The sequence below is a fragment of the Papaver somniferum genome, chromosome 11 (assembly GCF_003573695.1).
Source record: "Papaver somniferum cultivar HN1 chromosome 11, ASM357369v1, whole genome shotgun sequence".
Taxonomy (NCBI): domain Eukaryota; kingdom Viridiplantae; phylum Streptophyta; class Magnoliopsida; order Ranunculales; family Papaveraceae; genus Papaver; species Papaver somniferum.
In genome coordinates this window covers 31,062,260-31,086,798 of record NC_039368.1, presented here as the reverse complement: position 1 = coordinate 31,086,798, position 24,539 = coordinate 31,062,260, and the positions used below count along the sequence as shown (strand labels likewise).

At 42.8% G+C, this 24,539-nt stretch overlaps 1 protein-coding gene across 1 annotated transcript; it reads right to left on the bottom strand.

The window, feature by feature from the left end:
- Positions 1-2,469: 2,469 nt before the first annotated feature.
- On the bottom strand, positions 2,470-3,835 carry LOC113324269. The gene is made up of 2 exons (XM_026572592.1): positions 3,773-3,835; positions 2,470-3,516 (listed from the first exon to the last, which is right to left on the bottom strand). The coding sequence occupies exons 1-2, from the start codon at positions 3,833-3,835 to the stop codon at positions 2,470-2,472; spliced, it is 1,110 nt and encodes a 369-aa protein (XP_026428377.1).
- Between the last annotated feature and the right edge of the window lie 20,704 nt (positions 3,836-24,539).

The window sequence follows — 24,539 nt, the reverse complement described above, 5'->3', positions numbered from 1 at the left end:
CTAGAACTACTCTGACAACAAATTAATTTGAGAACTATAGAGACAAACTACTTGGCATCCTTGGTACGAGAGTGAGGAGATTTTTGTTAAAGGGAGAGCAAAAAGCGATCCGAGGAGAGCGAAAATCATGGTCGACTCGGTAACTAGGCCGATTCGTATGCTCAATTTTTAATTCGACTGAAATACCCTTCACATGCTTAGTCCCCACGTACTCTTAACCCAATCCAGTTTAACTCGCCAATTTTAGAAAGAGTAACTTCAACGATTTTTCGGAATCAGGTCTTCTGAATTCGCATCTTAGAGGCTATACATACTATCACGTAATTAATTGGTCATACATAATATGTTCATTCATAAAAGATTTTTTTTCTGAGGGAAATGCTATATTGAAAAGGAAAAGAAGTTGGTCTAGCCAACAGAGTGCAAAATGCAGTTAACAACTCTCAACAAACTGAGAATGTGCTTCAAAAAAAAAGAAAAAAGAAGCTGAGAATGTAACTAGCAATAAAAACGTAGAGACCTAATTTCTGCACCAAAACAAACTGGGACGCAGACCAAAACAACTAAACACAGCAGGGTTAACCAACTCTTAACAGTTTGAAGCCCGCAACACACAGCAGATCCAGCTATCCAATGACTGCAGTACACTGCAGTTCAATGCCGTGCCTTGTACTGCAATTCCGTGACTGCATTCCACGGAAAAGAATGTAGTACAGACCTCCTTGCTCTTTCCATCAATAAAATCTTATGCACTAATCTTCATCTAAACAAACAATTTTCATTTCTTCAGTTCCACCATTTCTTCATATTTCTTAATCCTTTTCATGTATGGTTCCGATCAGTTATTGGAGAAATTGTTCTTATTCTTTTGTTTCTCCCAATAAGAAAATCTTGGAAGTGAAGGTAATGGAGAATTACGTTTCAATTTCAATCCGATGTAGTGATTGCTGTTGACGAAGCCGATAACCACCATATTCTTTCTTATCTTCGGGTAAGCATCCTTGGTAATAGGAACAAAAGTTATGCTTTGTTCTTCACTCAGATATACAACCGTTGTGGTGAAAGCCTCAGCAATAATAAAACCACTCTCTGGCATTTTCATCCACTCATTTCCATGTATGCCGTCTTTCAACTGTTTTAACAAATCGACACCCCACATTTCCTCATACATGGTCCGGTGGCATTCTATATTACCTAGCATTACTTCTCGCAGATACCTACAAGGGTTGTGATGCTTTACTTTGATAGCCAATTGCTTCAACAACACATGATAACCGCAGTTTCCATCTTTTGACATCTCTTGTGTAGCAGCGATGAATTTTCGCATTATCAAAGGCAGATGAGTCAAGTACCTTGGATTAACTAAGATAATATCTTTCTTTTGTGCTGCTAGCATTTCTCGGTTCCTTTTTTCTCCCAATTTCGCCAAAATATTAACAGTTTTGTCGATATGCTCATAGAAAGATGGCTCCCGTACAGTGGATCTATCTTTAATTAGTTGCTTCTTGGACTTACGACCCATGTATATTTCCGATACGTCTGGATTTAAGAGGGTGATAATGCCTGGAAATGCAATTGGTTGCAGTTGGGCTAGTATTCTTACTTGTTTATTTTCTGTCACTCGTTCCCACCTATTCCGAATTGCAAAGAACTCTGGTGTCTCTTCAAATGGTAGCGTAATCTGGATTGAAGACGGGGGTGAACTACTCAACTGCCTCCAAAAAGGATCAATAATATTAAGCGGTATGACCTTGCCTTCTTTCTTCAACGCGCTTAATTCGCATGCACATGGAAGACCATTAACTGTACGAGCCAAAAAATTGCATATCATATCAACATCCATCGACTCCATCTTACCATTTTTAGGTATCTCATCATATACGATGTTCAAAGCTCTAATGGACACAAAATTGAGGATTTCTTGAAATAAGTTTTCTGCTCTATGATCATGCATTTGTATAGTTTTGCTTTTCTCAAACTCCGCATCAACATGGACATGTTCATTTTCATAAGAACAATGAGCACACAGAAAGCAAGTAACAAAATTACCAAGTGAGTTACCTAAGTATAATTTCAACTTGGCGTGTGCACTCTCAACTCTACTTGTTGCGACGTTGTCAAAATGTTTAATTTTGTCAGTCCAAGCCGAGACAAACTTCTCCTTGTATGGATCTAACCAAGTTTTAGTCACATACCTCACAACATCCTTGTGTGTCGGTTCCCATGTACTGATAAATTTATTAAATTTGCTTGGTAATCCTCTTCCGATCGTGACGTAATAACATCCTTCCATGCCTCGTACCATTTTTTGAGTTCCTTCTTTTTTTTTTCGTCTTGCTTCTCCTTTTGTTTCCCTTTTTTTCTCTTTTTGGGTTATGACGGTATCAATCTTCTTCGGTTTTTCTTTGTCATCAGCAGTTGTAGGATTGAGCTTGAAGAATTTTTGACCGTGTGCATACACATTTTTTCCTATATGCCATGCGCAAAGAAGATGAGATGAATGGGGAAAACATAATCAATTGCTTTAATTAAACCAACTTCACAATCAGTGACGAAAACAGATGGAATCTCATTTCCTCTATAAAGTCGCTTAACACACTCTAAAGCACATATGTAGTTTGCTTCTTTTTCTCGACTCATAAAGGCCACCGCAACTGTGAATGTTGCTCCCGTTGAGGTATGAGACACAACGTGGAATAACGGTAATCTATACTTGTTAGTTTTATATGTGCAATCCAATAGGAGAAATTCATGAAAACACTGTGCCAACTTCACTGAAACCGGATGAGCAAAAAAGAGATCTGTTACCTTCTTTGTCATGGGATCATACTTATATTCAACCGTGTAATGGTGCTCTAGTGCTAACTTGTAGAAATGCTGCATCATTGATCTTCCTTGCATTGCACAAATTTTAAATTTGCGCCTTGCATTATAAATGGCTCTCATGGTAGAACAGTTTTTCGGGTTATCGATTTTGATATTGGTAAGAATTTCCCAAGGTCGAGAACCACTGTTTGTCAATTTTTCAACTTCTAACTTTTCTTTTTCCTCCAATCTTCCAGCATAACCATGTCCAACTAATGTGGTTGACAGTGGGTGATTGTGGTAACCACATCCAACTCTAAGTTTCCATTTCCCATACTTGTCACAACTTCCATTTAGACGAAATGGACAATTACATTTGACACTGCCGCATTTTCTCTTTTTTGTCGTAGTGGTCTTTGGCACATAGCTTTTCGCTCTGTGACTAGTGTGCTTGCCACTTCTTTCACAACATAATTGTACCCGAGATCCTTGACCATTACCTAAAGTGTCTTTCATTTGTGATGACTTACAGATAATCTGAAAATTGTGTGCTTTACCAATAGACACGCACCACGCCTGTAATTCTTCTCTAGTACCAAATCCCTCCCGTTTTAGAAAATGTTGTGTAAAATATGGTTGTTCCGATGACACCAAAAGTTCGGGGATGGGATTAGGTTCTTCATTGCAAGGGAGAGATGTGGATTCAAAAACCTGAGCATTAAAAGAAGTTCTATAAGTAAACAAAAAAAAGAAACCAAAGCCTGAATATTTCAACTCTATATAGACGATGAATACAAAAATTAGTTCAAAACGTATGTGAAAACACACACAACTCAATAGTAATGGCGTGATGATAAGTAACAGTGAAAACATATCTTCAAGTTCAGTGCATGAACGAACCAAGTTTTTTTTTTTTTTTTTTCCAGAGAGACGTATATATGAGGTGGTGTTATAATGTTTTACGTACCTGGGATTCTTGGTTCCCAGTAACATCAAGTATATTTGATTCCTGGTTTCCACAATAAGTCATGACTTGATTTAGGGTTTAACGGTGTTTAGGTTTTTGGTGATAGTAAGAAGAAAATTCTGATTTTATTCCCTTGAGCTTTCGTTTCTATAACTATATATTAGGTTAACTTACATAGGTTAGGTTCATAACCGCAGTTAGGTTTAAGGGCATTTGGAAAAAAAAAACTTAAAACTTGACTCATTATACGAATCAGCCTAGTTACCGACTCGACCACGATTTTCGCTCTCCTCGGATCGCTTTTTGCTCTCCCTTTAACAAAAATCGAGTGAGGAATAGCGGGTATTCCTGTGTGGAAGTCTTATTAAAACCTTTATTTAGGAGGGTTTACGGATGATGTAGTAATAGGATCCTATAGCTAATAAACTATTTTCTATAGCATAAGATTCGACCATCAGAATATTTTATGTGATAAAATTTTAACTTTTTGATTTGAGTTTGAATATTGATTGAAAAAGTAAATTAATGAAAAATATGACATGGAGGTGAATCCGAAGGTTTTGTTAAGACTTTCTTTAATACCCTCATATTTAATATCTTATCCCTCCTAGTTTGTAGGACCTAACTATTGTTAAATGGGTTCTAAAATCCTATGTGTCATGAAAAAATACTCCCTCCGTTCCATTTTACTTGATGTTTTAAGGTTTTCTTTGTGTTCCAAAATAGATGATAGTTTTAATATTTTTCTCATATTCTCACTGATTTGTCCTTACTTTGGAATCACACAATATCATTAATTTTTTTTTGTAATCAGTACTCTAATATTTAAATATACTCTATTTTTTTATTATGTTCCAAAATGATGGAGATTTTGGTAGTACATCCCAAGTAAATCACTACCGGATTGATAAATTTTCCTAGAATTCAAAACTAAAAACTAGGCCATTTACATTTTTAAGAAGAATTAATATGGGTAGAATTGGGAAGATTTTATTCTCTCTGATATTTCTTAATCTCCGTGAAATACTCTACAACATCAAGTAAATTGGAACGGAGGGAGTAATATTTTCATCCTCTCGGAGATGCTCTTATAAGACTAACGCATATGCGGAACAAAGTTGTTCTTTATCATCCAAATTTGATTATTGACTAGTATATCCGGGTGAGGGATGTTGAGGCAGGTAACTGATCGCATAATAATTCCTTGGGATTCATCCAATTTAACGGAAAATGGGTCATTTGTCCAAATATTTTTAAATCACGGTTCAAATGGACGAGTAAAAAATAGTTTGGGTGAAATAGCCAAAAAAAAAGAGTCTAGCTTAAATTTAAAAAATAGTAAGGATGAAACTGGATACATCCCGTGTAAATTAAAAATAAGAAAAGATATTTGAAAATGGGCACGATGAAACTGGTTACATCCTGCCTATTTTTACATTTTTGGCCATTTAAACATTATCAAAATCTAACTGTCCATTTCACCCAGGAATTGTTGATTTTTTGGTCTTTTTAACCAATTTTGTGTCAATTTAAGTATATTTTTTAATATTTGTGTGTGCACTGTCATCGTGGTGTCTTGTTCACGATATTTTCGCAATAAGTTACTTTTGAAGCCCTAATTTTGATAACTTTTTTTTAAATTAGAATGGTTGGAAGCAGGACAGTCGCAATGGGTCGATTTGGTAATAATGAGCAAACAAACTAATGAAATTTTAGATAGGCGGAATTTCAGTACACAGACTGACAAAGAAGTTTCCGAAAAAGGGTAGTTATCTCATTTAGACCATTTCTTTGAATTATAAGAAATTTAACTCTATGGTTACTAAACTTAAAGTTGACGTGGGGTTTTTGAAGGGTTCCCAACGAAAAAAGTGATAAGGAGATAATGAGAGAGATTCAAGCTATTATGAGACAAATTGCAGACTTTCAAAACGATGCCCTCATATATAGTGAAAATTTCTTCTCTTTTATGTAATTTTCTTTTCCATTTGATGTTACAAAACGGTAGCGTTAACAAAATGGATCTGTTTGAGGGCAAAAACTGATTCTGTTGGTTTTGGTAAATTTGGGGTGTGTTGATGAGAAACGAATTCAAACCCTAAACAAATGCCCTGCACGGAAGTACTTTTAGATTCGAGAGATCAATATGTAAGACTCTGGCCTAAACCAAGAAATTGCCGTTCCAGATTCAATTCGGTCACAAGGTGAAGGAGAAGGGTTGGTCTTAGGGAGGGAAGCGAAGAAGGTGTTTGAGATCAGGATGTTGAATTATGAAGGTGTGGTTGTTTTATGACTTGTATCATAAAAATGGTTTCTGGCTACTTGTGTTGATAACACTTGTATTCTGTCTATCTGTCAAAATAGATTGAAAAACTATTTATACAAGTCATTGAGCGCACCCTGATCTCATAGGAAGTGGAGGGAAGATTAATCACACGTTCACCCATTATCTCATTGTTGTTAACCGTCCGTTCTTTCCTGACACTTTCTCGTAATGGACACGTTGCACGCCTCGCGCTGTAAACCGTCAGACCAATACCCCAGTAAGCATCCCCCAGTTTGTGACATGTTTGATGTCTCGAGTAAGTGGGTCGAGTCGTGGGACTCGTTGATGAAAGCAGCACACGGTGCTTTTGGTCAAATAATAAATTATTTGTGAAACCAATATTTATAAAGCGTTGCTTATAATCGATGTATGTAAAGCATCGCTTTCGAATAAGCAGCTGAAAATAATCGATGTGTTAGAAGCATCGCTGTTTTTGAGCTCAATTGAATCAGTCACGGATTGAGCGTCTTAAAAGTAGCACGACCGATCATCTTTGGGTGATCGTTTGAGGACCCTGTGGGCGTGCTATGACTTGGTCGATCAGTCCCTATGGAGGAAGAGTGGCTAGCGATCACAATGCTGCTTTGTTAGTTTTCTGAAAATAAATCTACAACGTCCGACTAGGCTGGCGAAGTTGGACGGTCGTGATTGATTTGCGCCAGTTGTATATTGCCGTTGATGTAATTTAGGGTTTAAGGGCCGTGTGGCCCTCCCTATTTTTGCTGGTCGAATCAAAGCACTAGGCATTGATTCGAACAGGCCGATTGGCCATGTGTGAAGATGAGCCGCTAGTGAGTGCGTTGACATCTCCTGGGTCATCTAAGATCGGATCTAAGCCACTTGATTCAGCTGGCGAAGATGAGTGGTCACGATCGATTTGCGATAGTAGCATACTGCCACAAACACGAATTAAGGTTTAGAACAGCCGCGACTACTCTAGTTCAATCGAGCGATTCGATGCATTATTGACTTCTCACAGGCAAGTCGATCGAATGGTAATGAAGTTGGACCAGCGGTGAACTCATGTCCACCTTCTTGATCGCCTCAAACGCAATCTAAGCCGTCCAACTAGGATGGCTAAGTTGGACGAACACGACTTATTTGCGACAGTGGTATACTGCCGCGACCCAATTAGGGTCTTTAGAATAGATCGTTTGCTCTAGTTTGGATAAACGTTTTGGAATTCTCTGGACATGTTGTGGGAAGGTCGATCGACCAAGGGAGGAGTCGGGCTTCCACTGAACACACCAATACTCCTTTAATTGTTTGTAAGAAAATCTAAGTCGTCCAACTAGGCTGGCGAAGTTGGACGGTCGTGATGTTTCTGAGACCGTCTTGGCCGGTCTAGCTAGCTCGTTTGAGCTCTTTCCTTCAACAACACGATCACCCATGTTTGGGTCAATCATTCAAAGTGCCACAGATGTACTAGGTAGGATTCGATCCGCTAAGACACTAGTGGGATGCCGGTGGTCACTACGGTGATTGCTTAGTTCCACAAAAAGCGGTCTAAGTTTGTTGAATCGTACAACCAAATCATGTGGCCTTGATCACTTTTGAGACTGATATTGACACTCTAGATCTTCCTTAAGGAATTTCAACATGTTTGACCGAGCTATCTTTTTACAAGTGTGTCGATACAAAAATCTCTTTGTCAGAGGATGATGCAGCCCGTGTGAGTATTTTTATGCAGATCTCAATACTGACACTTCGGGAGATTCACGCTACTCTGCTGAGAGTGAACATTTAATCGTCATGTTATGCCAATATTAAGAGTTCGGCTGAGAATATAGCATAGGAAAATACTAGGCGTGCAATGTGTTAGCAAATAATGTCGGTAATAGATAAAATTCACAGAATATTTGGGATTGCTATTACACGCACCATTCTGAGTGAATTTTATACATATATTGAGTTGCTCAACGAGCGAGGAGGTTTTTTTTTGCACTCGTCGCTTCTTAAATGGCCTTACTCCTTGCAGGGTGATAGCGCATTAAATACAGAGTTTTACAATTTCAGCCCTAAACCGAAAACCACCATCAATATTAAGTCCCCTGCTTAGCACGTAATGATAGTGCGATTGCAGGTAAGCATTAGATGGCGACGTATATAATATAAAAGAGACGAAGTAGAGGAGGATTACCCGAAGGAGTTTAATTGACCGCCATCAATTGTTCCGTGCGGCGATATCAACATGGTCGCAGAGTCTTGGCGGGTCCGGCTACCTTGACACGGCTGTGAAGTATCGGCGGGCCCATATGCCCTTCCTTGCGTTTGAGCCAAAGAAGGAATCCTTCCTCCACCCGGATTCCACAAACGTACTTGTATAAAAGGGTGTCGACCCTTATACTTTTTTTTATTATTATTATTTGCTCGTTTGGCTTCTCTTCGTCGTTGTCGGTCTTTGCCGCCGCCATTAACTGCCTTGCCGTCGAGTGTTGCCAATAGCAAGGTATGTGCTCCCTTTTTTTTTGCGGATGCGAACAAAACTTCTTCGTTGGCAATATTGTAGTGAATTTTACCAGTAGGATCAGGAGCGGAGTAGTTAAAATTGCGAAAATCACCAGTAAAACAAGCAAAGAACCTTAGTTGAATGTCGCCATTTGCTCATTTTCTTCTTTCTTCTTTGCATGCAAAACCTAGCTTTAGGTCGTGATGGATGCAAAACTCAACTGTAGGTTTCGACAGTGGGTGCAATACTCACAGTAAGACCGTTCGTCCGGCCGTGCGTTCAGCTTGACCGTAGGCATGCATCCTACGGCTGATGCGCGGCTTCATGCGAACTCCTCCATTTGTTTTTCTGTTTTTCGCCCAAGTGGGTGAAGATCCTATTGGGTCCGGTTGTACATGCTTGTCTCGAGGACAATAGGACGTTCGAGCATGTAACGACCATGAGGACGATCGAGCATATAACAGTCATGAAGACGATCGAGCATGTAACGACTTTACTCGATCCAGATGCGGGCATACATACCGCGGCTTAATAAAAAGTTTTTTTTTTGTCCTTGCTAGCTCGTTCATCCACACATTTCTTCTTCCATGAGCTTTCGACGATTAGCGACCATGTTGAATTTTGATAACAGATTGTGTGCATGATTCCCCTTTTAGCTTGAAGTAGTGACTCTTTTCCATTGTGCTTCATTGTAGTTATTTGAGAGTGAAGTTAAGATGTCACCTGTAAATACTTCTTTCGCCAACCCAGGAAGTGCTAGCAACGGCAAAGATGTGCCAAATACGGATGATTAGCTTTTTGTCATGCCTTACCCGAATGTTAGAACTCATCTCGTTCATAAGATAACCTTGCTTACAGGCTCAGAGAATAAGGAAGTTGCTACGTCAGTTTCTCCAGCATGTTGGATGAGGTTCTGTCTCCAAAAGAAAGAATATCCAGCTTCTCCCATTGACTTAAAGGTTTGCCATACTCCGCTACGCTCTTACAAAGGATGGATGAGGCACATGCTGGGAAATGAGCGTGTTAAAAACAACTTGACTAAGGCGCAGATCGTTGAGGCTATCATGGCGTCAGCAACACTTCATATCCGGAAAGACGCTGCAAGTTTGATCAATTTCATCTCTCGATGGTGTCCTTCCACGCATACAACCATATGTGGATGGGGAGAAATGACTATTACTTTGGAAAGTGTAGATGTGTTGCTGAGTCTTCCAATTGCGGGAAATCTTCACTTTTTGTTGTCCGCTGAAGAAGAGGTGATGTTCGACGCTCTAGTTAAGAAGGCGGAGGGATATAATCAGAAGGAATGTAATGAATTTTTTTTATACTTGGTGGGTGCCTGAATGGTTTCCTACGCGACCGAAAGCGGGCCAGGTGTTGGATGATATACTCAGTGTTGCCGCGTTTTTATCCATGTGGCTGTCTAGAGACGCTTTTGATGATTGCTCTAGTAAGAAGACCATAAGAGAGAAACTCATCATGTTTGCTATTAAGCTGGTGCAAGGTGTAGTGCTTCCCCTAGGTAGCTTGTTCCTTGGGTCGTTGTACTCTCATCTGGATTCCCTGGCAGCCGACTTGTATGTTTCCAATGGATATATGAAGGTGGAGTCACACATTCACATTGCTTTTCTCCAGGCATGCTTATGGGATCACTTCAAAGGTTATGCTCCTGTCCCTGCAGTTTCGTTTTCCAGTTTATATGGAGGTTCCAGAATACTTCGTTGGCAGAAGAGGCGTCCAAAGCCCGGGTTTAAGCTTATTGATTTTCTCGATAATGTGCACGCCATAGATTTTCGTCTGTGGGCACCGGTTCATTCTTCTGTGGTCCATCCAAAAAACTTTGTCGTTGTTCCTGATACGGTGTTGCATACTGGAGAGAAAATGAGTCTTGGAGAGATCATATTTATGCGAAGCTGCACGCCAGGATATGTTCCGTCCTTCTTTTTTCCGTATAATATTGACAGGTCTGCTCGTCACATGGGATTTGATCAGGGTATTTCGTTTTGTCGTCCTCCCATGCCTCCAATAGAGCTTTTGCTGCCTGTTGTTGATACTAACCTCTTCGCCGTGAAGAAGAGCCTCCCAGGAAGGAATCCAGTGGCTACTAGAAAGTATAATGATTTCTGGAGAGATGAGCTCCTAGCTTTTCAAAAGTTCGCTGACGAACTTGTGGAAGTCCCCCGTGACATGCCTTCCCCTGAGATCTTGAAACAACATAACTTTTTGAAGCATCTTTCCTCGGGTAAACGAACCCGCAGTTCTAAACAAGGTGAGCGCAGTCCCAAGGAAAAAGATGTGCGTTCAAAGGGACGCGCAGGTGGCGCTCGAAAGACTCTGACTGCTCCGGTAATCTTCAACTCTTCTAATATGCAGGTGCGTACGTGCCTGTTCCCAAATGGTCTGAATTTTATGTTTCGAAGCAGTGTTACTGAATATCTCCTTTCTTTGAAATCAGGGTTTTGGGACTGTGGACACCTTTGCTAGACTCTCTCGTAGCCACAACATGGTGTCTCCAGAAGAGAGGTCTGGTGATACTGAGTCTCTCGAAGAGGAATATGAGGACGAGGAAGATTCGGGTTCTGAAGGTGATGAAGAAAGTGTTTCTAAGCGTAGTAGAAGATCTAACTCTCCCGGCGAGCCTGAACTGGTACGTCTTCTACATATTCTCTGTAGATGATTCTATCTCTTTTTTCTTTGTCGTAAAAAAAACATTAACCAATGATATTGCATGAGGAGGACGCCAGAGAGAACAATCTTGAGATGAATGTGGCTAATGATGCGTCCATGGCTGTGTTTGTCCCCATCGAAACTCTCGGAAATGGTACAACATTAGTTGTACATTATGTCGCTGGAGCCATTTTTGACCCCCCATTTGACGCCCCTTACACAGACCATATGCTGGTTGGAGGATTCAGTGTGCCGGCTAAGTATGAGGAGTTGTACACCAAAATATGGAAGAAGCACGGTCACATTGCCACTTTCAAGAAGATTAAGAGTTTTTTCATTGGTTAAGCGCGTTGAGGAAGCCCTATCTTCCATTCATGATATATGCGGCGTGACTGGATGCACCGTTTCTGAGGAGGTAATTGAAAACTGGGAATTCCATTGAGACGTGTTCGTGAAGTATGAGTTTAATGCCTCCTGGTTCTGTGAAGGATTTTCTAAAGTCCAAGAGCTGCAAGGAGAAATGGATGATGTTCCCTCCATGGAATTCATTAATCGGCAAGAGGAAGAAATCGAGAGATTGTCCCGGGATTTGAAGTTGAGGCAGACCGCTCTCCAGAACATGACAGACGCTTTTGCCAAGAAGGACGAGTTGTTGTTGGACGATTTCCCTTGAATAATTTATGCTTTCTCCTTTATCTTTAGGTGTCTTTGAGTGACGTGAGGAATTCCTTTCATGGTTTGATTTTTTTTTTTGGTTTTCAATTTAGCAAGTGATTGCTTTCTTTATGAGAATATTTGAATTTATTTTTAGGATAATTCATGAGTATCCTTTTGAAAGGAATTATGCTTGGGTCGACTACTCAGACTGAAATTCTAATTTTTGAATGCAAGTAATGCAATCTAGAGAAATTGTGCACGTTGCATGAAAATTGCAAACATTGCACGAAAAAGGAAAACATGCAGAGGAAAATATAACATGGAGATTGAGAACGATATTGACTTCATTCTAAAAATGGGACGCGTGCGTCGAGTCCCCAGAAAATTTCCAAAAGATTTCTCGTACAAATAATTGTTTAACGAAACTTACTTGTGACGATGTTCCAGTGAACGAAATCGGGCTCTTCCAGATAATTGCTTAAAGTCCAGGTTGCGACCTAAGTTATTGTAACACGCCTCTTCTAACGACTTCTGCTAATGAAAAGTCCCCAGCTAATTCGATCTGTCTTGTGAAACTACGCAGTTGACTTGTGGAGAGAGGAAAGATTCCCAGTACATAGGCGCAGCTCCCTTGAATTAATTTTCTCCCAGACAATGCGTTTCAGGCCGTTGCATTCACTGGTGGGGTGATGGATGAATCTGTGGTAATGGCAATATCTTGGATCATTCATCTCCTGATCAGTTGGTGGATGCCATACAGGAGGTAGTTGAACTACTCCATCTTGCACCCAAACTTCTAGCAGCTCCAGAACCTTCCCCATAGGAAATGGGAAATGTAGGTACCTATTAAGTGCATATTTTGCATATATTTATTGTCAAATTCCTGCTAGTAATTTCTATATATTCTTGTGAATTATTGTGTATTACCCTTGTTATATTTTACTTGTGTTTTATTAGGTGAATCGCCCGAAACGAAATGAAAATAGCACAAAAGTGAAGTCTACAAGTGGAGAAGGGCCAAAGACCAAGTGAAATTCGCTCAAAGTTAGGATTTCTTCCCATCATCTCGAAGAGGGCGAAAAGGCGAAGCTAAGGGCAAAATAATGGGGTCAATCGGATATCATACAAAGAAATTATGCGTGAAACAAGAAAATTACACTGTTAGTATTCTAAGACTGACAGTTGAAAACAATTACTAAGGCACCCGCGGAATTACTCAGGGGCCACCACCATCTTCTCGACAGCAAACCAGGATTGATAATAATCGGAGATTGAAGGAGGGGATTAACGTGGAGATGTTATTGATGGCAAATATGGACGTAAGGTTGAGAAGAACTCGAGCTCAGTAGACAGGGAATGAAGCTGGAGATCAATAGCGTTGACATCTGTGGAGGTACGGAAAATGGTTGAGGCCAGCTGTGATACTGTCTCGGTGATATAATGAGGAGAAGCTGATGGAAGGAATTGGGCAGTGAATAATGGAGTTAGTTTCTTCTGTTAATGATGTGGAGCTCGAGTTGATGCTGTTGAAGACTAATGAAGAGATGATGATGGGTTCAGTTTATCTCGAGCTAATGGCGATGAATGGGTCGTTTGCGATAGATGGAGTTGAGCATGCCAGGGAAGAATGATTGCAACTTCGGTGACTGATTGTGGCCTAGTTACAAAGGAATGATGCTGCTGCAGTGCAGGAAGGTAATGAAGATGCAGTTGAACGAGATTGTGATGGTGACTGTTGATGCCATTATCGGGTGTAGAATATGGAAGCTGCTGCTGTGACTAACTTTAACAATGGAGAGTAACAGAGGTGATGGAAAGAGTTGGTCGTTGTCGTGATCAATGGCAGCTGATGATGGTAATGGATCGAGAAGCAGGGGAGCTGGTACTTGGGAGTCTGCTTTCAATGATGAACGAGACTACATTCGATGATTAGATGAAGAGTAATATAGATAAAATGTCAGTGACGAGAGTTATTTGCTGCTGATCGAATAGTTGTGTGGTTCTCGATAATGGAAGATGCATGGAGGAAGCTGTGTTGCTGCTGTTTGATGGTGAAAACGGTTTCTGCTGATTTTGGTAATTTCGTGTATGGGTGAGAAACGAGTATAAACCCTAAACAATGTACTGCACGTGAGTACTTTAGATTTGAGAGATCAATCTGTATAAATCCGGCCTAAACCAAGAAATGGCCATTCCAGACTTGCTTCGGTCACAAAGTGAAGGAGAAGGATTGGTCTTGGGGAGGGAAGCGAAGAGAGTGTTGAGACCAGAATAGTTGATTCTGGAAGAGTGGTTGTTTTACGACTTGTATCAGAAAGTGAAACGCTAGCAATGTAGAAAGCTAACAGGTGATTTCTAAGTGTTGTATTCTCCTGACCCAAACTTATTTTTGGTGGAAATAGGTGAGACCTATTTATACAAGTCGTAACAAAACGTACCTTGGCCTCGAAAGAAGTGGAGACGGTTGAGTAATGGAAGAGAATGGTAACTGGTAACGCCTGAAATTGATGTTTCCATAATGAAGGATACATTTCACCATTATTTCATGTAATTACTAACCGTCTTACTCTTATGTCACTTTCTTGTAACAGACGTATTGCACGCCGCATGCTGTAAACCGCCAGACCAATACCCTGATGAGCATCCCCCAGTTTGTGACATGTCTTGATGTCTCGAGTGTTTTCATGGAAAATATGTAGCATGTTGCTATTGTTTGGCAAGTTAAAATTGAGAGGCTTGCCGGTTCGGTGGCGACTTTCGACGACCGAGATTTTGCATTTTGAGAGGAAGGGTAGTCGTTGATTTTGGCTACCTTCCGCTGGTAGCCAGTGTCGTGGCCACAGTGCTGGCATGGATTGCTCATGCTCTTGGCGTGGCCAATTAGAATGTCGTGACCAAAGAGTTGGCAGCGTAGCCAAAGGGTTGCCACAAGTCGTGTGGTTTGCCGGAAAGCTTGTACGGCTGAGATCTGTGTCTTAGGAGGAGGGGTAGCCGTTGATTTTTGCAACCCTCCGTTTGACAGCCAGCGGCATGGCCGGCATGTCTCGTGCATGCTCTTGGCGCGTCCAAATTAGGGTTTGGCACAAACCGCGGAATTTTTGCGTCGCAGCCAAGAGGTTGCCACCAATCGTTTGGTTTGGTGGCAAGCTTGTACGGCTGAGATTTGCATCTCAGAAGGAGGGGTAGCCGTTGATTGTTGCAACCCTCCGTTTGGAAGCCAACGACATGGAGGCATGGCCAGCACGGCTCGTGCATGCTCTTGGCGCGGCCCAAATTAGGTTTTGGCACAAACCGTGGAATTTTGGCATCGCTAGGGCTGCACAAAACCGACTCAACCCACCAACCCAACCCACACCCGCCTGAAATTACTCGCACCCGACCCAACCCACCTAGGAGCGGGTCGACTATGGGTGACAGCATCAAAACCCATCATATGGTGGGTTGACTGTGGGTGACAGCTTCCCTTACCCGACCCAACCCACTCTTCCGCCTAAATATTTCTAAGTTAATTCTAACCCTTAGATTACCTATCCTAGATGAACCACAGCCGTTGAAGTAATGATATATAACTCCCTAACCCTAACCATCGCTAGCTTCTCTTCAGTTTCCTTTAGGATTCAGCGGCAGCCTCTTCTCTCCCTCTCAGACTCAGTTTATTTTTTTCACTTTCTCTTTGCTTTGTAAATCAAATCACAACATCACCAGCAGAAATCAATCAAATCTGTAAGAGTCTTAGTTATTTGTATACATGTAAGTTTAATAGTAAGACTGTAAGTCTGTAACTCTAATGTAATGTTCATTGTATTTTATGGTGGGTAACCCACCACCCACCCGATCCAACCCACCGTAATGTGGGTCGGGTGAAAACTGGCCCATTGTAATGTTGGGTTGGTTGCGGGTGACAACTTCTGTTACCCACCATCAGTGGGTTGGATGGTGGGTGCGGCCAAAACCGACCCAACCCAACCCATGTGCAGCCCTAGGCATCGCAGCCAAGAGGTTTTCACAAATCGTTTGGTTTGGTGGCAAGCTTGTACGACTGAGATTTGCATCTCAGAAGAAGGGGTATCCGTTGATTGTTGCAACCCTCCGTTTTTCATCCAGCGACATGGAGGCATGGCCTGCATGGCTTTGGCATGTTTTAGGCGCGGTCAAATTAGGGTTTTGGTATAAACCGTGGAATTTGGCATTGGGATCGAAGTTGCCACGCGATTGGTGGCGAACTTGTACCGTTGAGATCTCCATCTCAGGAGGAGGGGTAGCCGTTGATTGTTGCAACCCTCCGTTTGGCAGACAACGGCATGGAGGTGTGGCCGGCATGACTTTGGCATGTTTTAGGCGCGGCCAAATTAGGGTTTTGGCATTGGTCCAGAAGTTGCCTCGCGTTTGGTGGTGAACTTGTACGGCTGAGATTTGCATCTCAGAGGCAAGGGTAGTCGTTGATTATTGCAACCCTCCGTTTGGCAGCCAGCGGCATGGAGGCATGGCCGACATGGCTTTGGCATGTCATTGGCACGGAGGTGCGGCTGGCATGGTTGGTCCTTTGGCGCGTGAGGTGTGGATGGCATGGTTGGCATACAGTTGGCACGGTGGTGCGGCTGGCATGGTTGGCATGCCTTTGGCGCGGAGGTGTTTCTGGCATGGTTGGCATGCCGTTGGCACGGTGGTTCGGTTGGCATGGTTGGCATGCCTTTGGCGCGGAGATGTGGCTGGCATGCCGTTGGCACGGTGGTGTGGCTGGCATGCCGTTGGCACGGTGGTGCGGCTGGCATGGTTGGCATGCCTTTAGCGCGGTGACGTGGCTAAGGCCATCTAGATGTGGAAATTAGGGTTTAGCGTGTCGAAACCCTAATTAGAATATACGGCATGCGCGGTTGGCATGCTTGTCTAGCATGCGTGGCTGGCATGTACGGAGATGATGCCAATCAGTACTGAGGGTTCTGTCATGGAACATAACATATATGTAAAAAAAGGTACCCTGGTAAATTTCTCGTAGACGTATTGAAAGGCTCAATAAATGTTCTAGTGGATATATTGGTACTCACGGCTCCGTTTCCTTACAGAGTGACGCCACGTCAGACTAAGGTTTTACGATTTTAACCCTAAGCTAAAAACCACCATCAACATTAAGTCCCCTGCTTAGCTCGGAACAGGGTCCTTGTTGCGAGGTAAACATGAGATGGTGTGATGAGTGCCAAATATTGTATATATTTATCCCTTTTTGTTGGCATTTAACTCATCTTTTATGCATTAAGTCTACATTTTATCCCATATTCTGTATTTTCATTGTTTTCAAGAATAAATATTTTTCTTACTTAATTTTGCATTTTTAGGTAATAAATAAAGTTCGGATGACTTGCGGAGCAAAAAGAGCAGAAAAGTAGTGAAAAGCCGGGAGAAATCACGCAAGGAAGCCGCGAAGAATGGTGCGCACAACTTCATTTTCTACACACAAAAACGCCTCCGTTCTCAGCCATCAGATCAGTTCTCAGAAGCATCCGATGGTCGCTCCTTCATAGATCATCAAAATCTGAAGTCTCTGCCAAGCACCACAGCGCTGAAATTCCAAGCCTTCAGATTAGATGGTAGTTGAATCCAACGGTTGCTCCCTTGCTGTTCATCAAAGTTTGATATCTCCGCCTTACACTACAGCACCTAACCTAATCTAGCACCGTTCGTTTCGTTGTATCCCTTCATCCGACGGTCGCTCCTCGCTTGCCTCCGCATCACCGTCCGATCTACCTACCATCTTCGCATCCCGCAGCTCAGAGTCACAAAACATCAAAATTTGATGCGCCCGCTCAACACACTAGTACCTAATATCTATACCCCAAAACAAACGATCCCTAACCCAAATCGTTTTCTCCTCCTTCTTTCTTCTTCTTTCTCCCGACCCTCGTCTGCAACTCCATCATCATCCCTGCCACCACCTGCTCCACCATCTCTACCACCTCACCTCTGCAGCGCCATCACTTCTTCACCATCATCACCCGACACCACACCATCCCCCTAGCCGAGTTGCTTTAAATCCTCTCACCAACTGACCTAGGTGAGGGTTGATAAAACACCTCGAATTAGGGAGAAATTGACGCAATTGGAGGCAGAAAAGGACCGAGAGAGAAGAAAAGAGGCATGGGTCACCACCAATTCAGCGGATTTGGTGAGCAATTTCGGAATTGAAAATACCTAATTTCTAATTTTAGGGTTTGAAAAAATTGGGTATTTGTATGCTATAAATAGAGAGTGTGTAGAGCAATTTCAGGGTGTTCTTGGGCTAGCCGAGATACCCCCAAAAATGGGTTAGTTTAGGTTTAATTTCAGTTCTTAAATTTCAATTAGATTTCAATTTAGGGTTTCAATTTTAATTTCAAGTTCTGTTAAATTCTGTCACTTTTTATTGCAATTTGTGTTTTAATTTTAAGTTCCTGTTAATGTGCTTGTTTTAATTTCATGTTTTAATTTCCTGTTTTCATATCTTGTTTGTCTCCTGTTAAATGTGCTCCTGTTAAAATTGTTGCTCCTGTTTAATCATGTGTTCTGTTAATGTGTGTTGTTACTGTTAGATGTTGTTTACATGTGTCCTGTTTAATGTTAATGCATGTTTAGTTCCATGTAATGTTTATATACCTGTTTTGTGATACATGTGAAGTGATAGAATGCTAGGCTAGAAACCTTTGAAGCACTGAATTGATTGAGTAATGGAAGAAATCAGTGCTCATAGCAAGCTGATTATCTTGCCATTCCATTTTTGTATGCTTAGGTTGCACTGATTTGATTGAGCATTGGGAGAAATTAGTGCTCATAGCAAGCTAATTCTCTTCCCAATCTTTTTGAATGCCTTAGCTTTGCTTTGTTACTTCTTCTCCACATCCCTGCCCTTGGCCTTAGGCCTTGGTTCATTTATCTTGTTCACACTGTTTTCTTCATTGTCATCTTTCTTTTGCTGTTTAGTTTTTAGTCTGTTTAATCTTTGCTGTTTTTGCCATTCTTTTGTTCTCTGGTTTGCTTCCAATTTGGCCTAGAGCCACTGTTTACACTCCCCTTCTGCTGCTGCTGAAGCCACTGCTGCTGCTGCACTGAGCTTGCCTCAGCTAAGACCACAGTTCAGGTTAAGGCCTAAGGCCCAGTTCACTGTTACCAAGCCCAGTACACATCAAAAGAACCCAAGCCCAAATTCAAAACCAAAGCCTAGTTCACTACCAAGCCCAGTTCACAAGTGAACTGTTAAGCCCAGTCCACAGTTCTCTCCAAAAGCCTAGTGTACTGATAGGCTAAAGCTAAAGCCCAGTTCATTCCCAAAGAACTCAAAGGCCCAAAGCACAATCATAACCCATTGGTTACCAAAATCCATTGGTACCCAAAGCCCAACAATAGCAACTAGAACCCAAAATAGCTAAACACTACAAAACACACCCAGTCTCTGTGGATCGACCCGTACTTGCACGAGCTACAACTGACGACCGTGCACTTGCGGTATTACTGTAGGCCCGCGTTTCTTCGCTTCATTTTTATACACTCCTCCGGGCCAACCAAGTTTTTGGCGCCGCTGCCGGGGATTGGTGCTGTGTTTTTCTTGTTGTTTTATTAGCTATTTTTGCATTTCACTTCATAGCATTTGCATCTGCATCTGCTTCACTTCATTTGTTGTTGGACCTGCTGTTCTGAACCTGTTTTTCCTCTGCTGGGACGCCACCAAGGAAAAGAACCAAAGCCCAACTGGGTTTTTGCAACAATATCAGAGCAGCTGGGCTGTGCTTAAAAGGTAACCCATTTGAGAGAACCCAACCTGTGGGCTTCCAAATTTTTTTTAATTGTGGGCATGTAATATTAAAGCCAATTTTTGGGCTTCTCTTATTTTCTGTTGGGTTTGTAATAATTTATTTGTGGGCTTGTATTTGTTTAATTTGTGGGCTTGTATTTAATTTTTGTGAGCTTGTTTAATTTGGACTTATATCTTGTATTCTGGGTTTTTAAACCCAGCTGAGCTTGTAACCGATCACGCTAGTTGAAATCGTTAGTGGGCCGAGTACCCAAATTCTAGGCCGAGATTTTGGACTCAATTCCACCAAAAGTTTTCAACCAAGCGGAGCCAAAGAAAACACAAAAGGCTTGCACAGTGGGCTTGCTCCCATTCAAAAACCAAATTTTATTTTTTTTTTTTTTTTAAAAAAAAAAAAAAATTACTTTTCTCCCATTCAAAAACCAAAAATTTTCTTTTGCTCCCAATTTCAAAAAAAACGAAAAATTTCTCCCATAAAAACCAAAATTTTTCCAAAAAGTTTTCATTCCCGACAGAACCAAATTTTTTTCCAAAAAGTCCAATCCCATTAAAAACCAAATTTTCTTGTAGATAATGTGTTAGTTAAAATTCCTTTTTGTATATATTTTCTGCTCATCCAATATGATCTCGGCTGAAATATGTTGGATTTTTGCCTTGAATAACGGAGTTTTAATTCTGCTTTCGCCGAAATCGGGTATTTTTGCCTTGGCATCAACTTGGAAGGAGCCGCTAGCATAGACTTGGCGTGAAATGGAGCGTTGGCATTGGACGGCTTAGAATGGAGCCGTCATCATTGATCGTCTTGGAATGGAGCCGTCAGCATTGGTCGGCTTGGAATGGAGCCCCTAGCATTGGTCGGCTTGGAATGAAGTCGCTATCATAAACTTGGCGCGGGCGCTGGCTTGGGCTTGGCATGGCTTGGGCGTGAGACGTTGGTCCTGCTTTGGCTTCAGTCCGCGGAATGGTGGAAACTGGCTTCAGTCCGAGGAATGGTGGAAACTGGCTTCAGTTCCGTGGAATGATGTAAACTGGCTTCAGTTCCGTGGAAGGGTGATGACTGGCTTCAGTTCCGTGGAAGGATGACGACTGAGAACTGAAGGATGAAGAATGGCTTCAGTTCCGTGGAAGGATGACGACTGGCTTCAGTTCCGTGGAAGGATGACGACTGGATTCAGTTTCGTGGAAGGATGACGACTTTATCTAAATTAGGGTTTGGCATGCCGAAACCCTAATTAGCGCCCCTTACTAAAATCGTTGTAGAATTCTCGTATGAACTCGGATTTTGACGGTCCACCCCTCCATTCCGATCAGGAAAGAATTTTCAATCTCCTTGCACGGGAATATTTAGGTTTTGAGTTCGTTTAGGAGGTAAAAACAGTCCGACAGTAAAACTCAGGAAGAATTCAAGAGGGATGTTGCGGGCCCGAGGTGGCATAGTCGCGTCCAGTCATCTATTCCCATTCATGGAGCAAGAAAGAATCTTTATTCTGTTCAAACTCTAGAAACTCCGTCCGCATGAAAAGAGGTATCGACCCTCTTCTGTTTTCTGTTGCTCATCCGGATCTGTGTTTTCGTCTGTAGTGTCTCTCCAGTGGATTCCAAAATTTACCGAACTCCATCGCATTCTTGGGACGGATGGATGAAATATATGCTCGACAAATGTCAGAGGTAACCTTGGAGATTGTGGTTGTGTTTTCGGTCGAAATCTTCCGGAGCCACTGGATGAAATAGATGGGTTGGGAGACGTTCTGTTGCCGATGTGCTGCTATCAAGTTTTCAAGGACTTTGTTCCAAGAGACATCCTTCGAATCATCGTATGAATCTTGGACTATCGTATGGAATGGTATGCGGTGAGCATCCCCCATTTATATTTCTGTTAGATCCGATATCATGGCCGAACATGTGAATATATATCTGTGGCGTGCTTTTGTGGTCTTCGATGCACATGTACGGCTTCATGTTGAGAAATTCCTGCGGCTCGTAAAACTTCGACAGTGATGATGTTGAAATCAGAAATAACCTGGTTGAGGGGAGTGAAAGCGTCCCATGCTGGTAGTCCCCATGTGTAGCCTACTTTCATTGCATCGCCTTGAATCTACGTCCATGGGATTTGATACGAGATTATTGTACTCTTATGGATGTCACGCTGGGACGCTCGGAATATCACAATGGACGAAATATTTTGGATAGCGAAGAGGTAGAAATGAGAGAGTTATGTTGTTTATCTTGGCTCCATCTGTTTCTTCAAGAAAATGTTTCAGCCGCATCTTTGGAGTTATCTCATGAATCTTTGATGGTTGTCGAGATGGACTGTGATGAGCAGTCCCCAGTCGCACTTTTCTTTAGTTTCTGAAATTGTTTCCTCTAAACAGGCTTGGGATCCACCGCGTCCTCGTAAAGTGTTGCAGGCGTCTTCTAGACATATAGGTGATGATATTCTTATGCTATACCCTTGAAGAATAGATGACCTTGTCGTGGCTATGACCTTTTAGTTGATCGTGTCTTCTGAGCTTTGAAAGTGAAGGTATTCCGTGTATATCCTCAGTCCCCAAGTGTGGTTTACGGGTTTCCATCTTTGTAGTGATTGTTGCTATGGTGAAGCCCTGGATGGTATCTACAAACGAGCGTCAACAGTTCCTGGCAGCAGATGTGATCAGAAGAGACTACATTGTCGTGGGAACAAAGTAGGTTGGCTGGAATTTTATGGGAGTCCATGTAAGTAAAGGGATTAGATGGATGCGTCAGCGAGAAAACTGTTCATGACCACGAGCTTTAGCGGGATGCATCAAACGATGGCCAAGACTACGAAAATTGGATGGCTGCAATCATGATCCTTGACATGGGGAGTGTGGTGGAACGACCCTTGGAAAGAAGGAATGGTGGATATGGAAAGATCCCCGGCAAGGAAAAGCGGCGGCTTCGACACGATCCTTGAAAGGAAGAGTGACGGCTACGACATGATCCTTGGAAACAAGGAGTGACGGCTACTACACGATCCTTGAGAGGAAGGGTAGTAGTTGATTATGGCTACCTTCCGCTGGTAGCCAGTGTCGTGGCCACGGTGCTGGCATGGCTTGCGCATGCTCTTAGTGTGGCCAATTAGAGTGTCGTGACCAAAGAGTTGGCAGCGTAACCAAAGGGTTGCCACAAGTCGTGTGGTTTGGCGGCAAGCTTGTACGGTTGAGATATGTGTCTCAGGAGGAGGGGTAGCCGTTGATTGTTGTAACCCTCCGTTTGACAGCCAGCTGCATGGAGGCATGGCCGACATGGCTTGTGCATGCTCTTGGCGCTGCAAAATTAGGTTTTGGCACAAATCGCGAAATTTTGGCATCGTAGCCAAGAGGTTGTCACAAATCGTTTGGTTTGGTGGCAAGCTTGTACGGCTGAGATTTTCATCTCGAAAGGAGGAGTAGCCGTTGATTGTTTCAACCCTCCGTTTGGCAGCCAGCGACATGGAGGCATGGCAAGCACGGCTAGTGCATGCTCTTGGCGCGACCCAAATTAGGGTTTGGTACAAACCGTGGAACTTTGGCATCGCAGCCAAGAGGTTTCCACAAATCGTTTGGTTTGGTAGAAAGCTTGTACGGCTGAGATTTGCATCTCAGAAAGAGGGGTAGCCATTGATTGTTGCAACCCTCCGTTTGGCAGCCAGCGGCATGGAGGCATGGCGGCATGGCTTTGGCATGTTTTGGGGTTTTGGCATAAACCGTGGAATTTGGCATTGGGCCAGAAGTTACCACGCGTTTGGAGGAAAACTTGTACGGCTGAGATCTTCATCTCAGGAGGAGGGGTAGCCGTTGATTGTAGCAACCCTTTGTTTGGGAGCCGACGGCATGGAGGCGTGGCCGGCATGGCTTTGGCATGTTTTAGGTGCGTCCAAGTTAGGGTTTTGGCATAAACCGTGGAATTGGGTCAGAAGTTGCCTCGCGTTTGGTGGCGAACTTGTACGGCTGAGATTTGCATTTCAGAGGGAAGGGTAGCCGTTGATTGTTGCAACCCTCCGTTTGGCAGCCAGCGGCATGGCCAGCATGGCTTTGGCATGCCGTTGGCACGACGGTGCGGCTGGCATGGTTAGGCATTTGGCGCGTGAGGTGTGGCTGGCATGGTTGGCATGCCGTTGGCACGATGGTGCGGCTGGCATAGTTGGCATGCATTTGGCGCGGAGGTGTGGCTGGCATGGTTGGCATGTCGTTGGCACGGTGGTGCGGCTGGCATGGTTGGCACGCCTTTGGAGAGGAGATGTGGATTCCATGGTTGGCATGCCTTTGGCACGGAGATGTGGCTGGCATGCCGTTGGCACGGTGGTGCGGCTGGCATGGTTGGCATGCCTTTGGCGCGGAGGTGTGGATGGCATGGTTGGCATGTCGTTGGCTCGGTGGTGCGTCTGGTATGGTTGGCATGCCTTTGGCGCGGTGACGTGTCTAAGGCCATTTAGGTGTGGAAATTAGGGTTTAGCGTGTCGAAACCCTAACTAGAATATACGACACGCTTGTCCAGCATGCGTGGCTGGCATGTGCGGAGATGATGCCAGTCAGTACTGAGGGTTTTGTCGTGGAACATAGCATATATGTAAGAAAAAGGTACCCTAGTAAATTTCTCGTAGACGTATTGAAAGGCTCAATAAATGTGATAGTGGAGATATTGGTACTCACGACTCCGTTTCCTAGAGTGACGCCACTTCATACTAAGGTTTTACGATTTTAACCCTAAGCTAAAAACCACCATCTACAGCTGCTTGCTTCTGTTAGGAGTTGTATGTGTTGATGAAGGTCGAGGAAACGGTGACATAGTTTGGCACAGATGGAGTTTGGTTGATGTTACAGAGAGAAAGAAGAATTGGTGACGGGAAAGGCAGTGAGTACTTGAGCTAGAAAAGGAAGCTGCGAAT

What these genes read in the sequence shown, in the direction of transcription:
- LOC113324269 (XM_026572592.1), bottom strand. Translation starts at nt 3,835, where the DNA reads ATGACTTATTGTGGAAACCAGGAATCAAATATACTTGATGTTACTGGG. An exon ending in CTGGGAACCAAGAATCCCAG is followed by an intron (nt 3,517 to 3,772) that starts GTACGTAAAACA and finishes TTTAATGCTCAG; the next exon opens with GTTTTTGAATCCACATCTCT.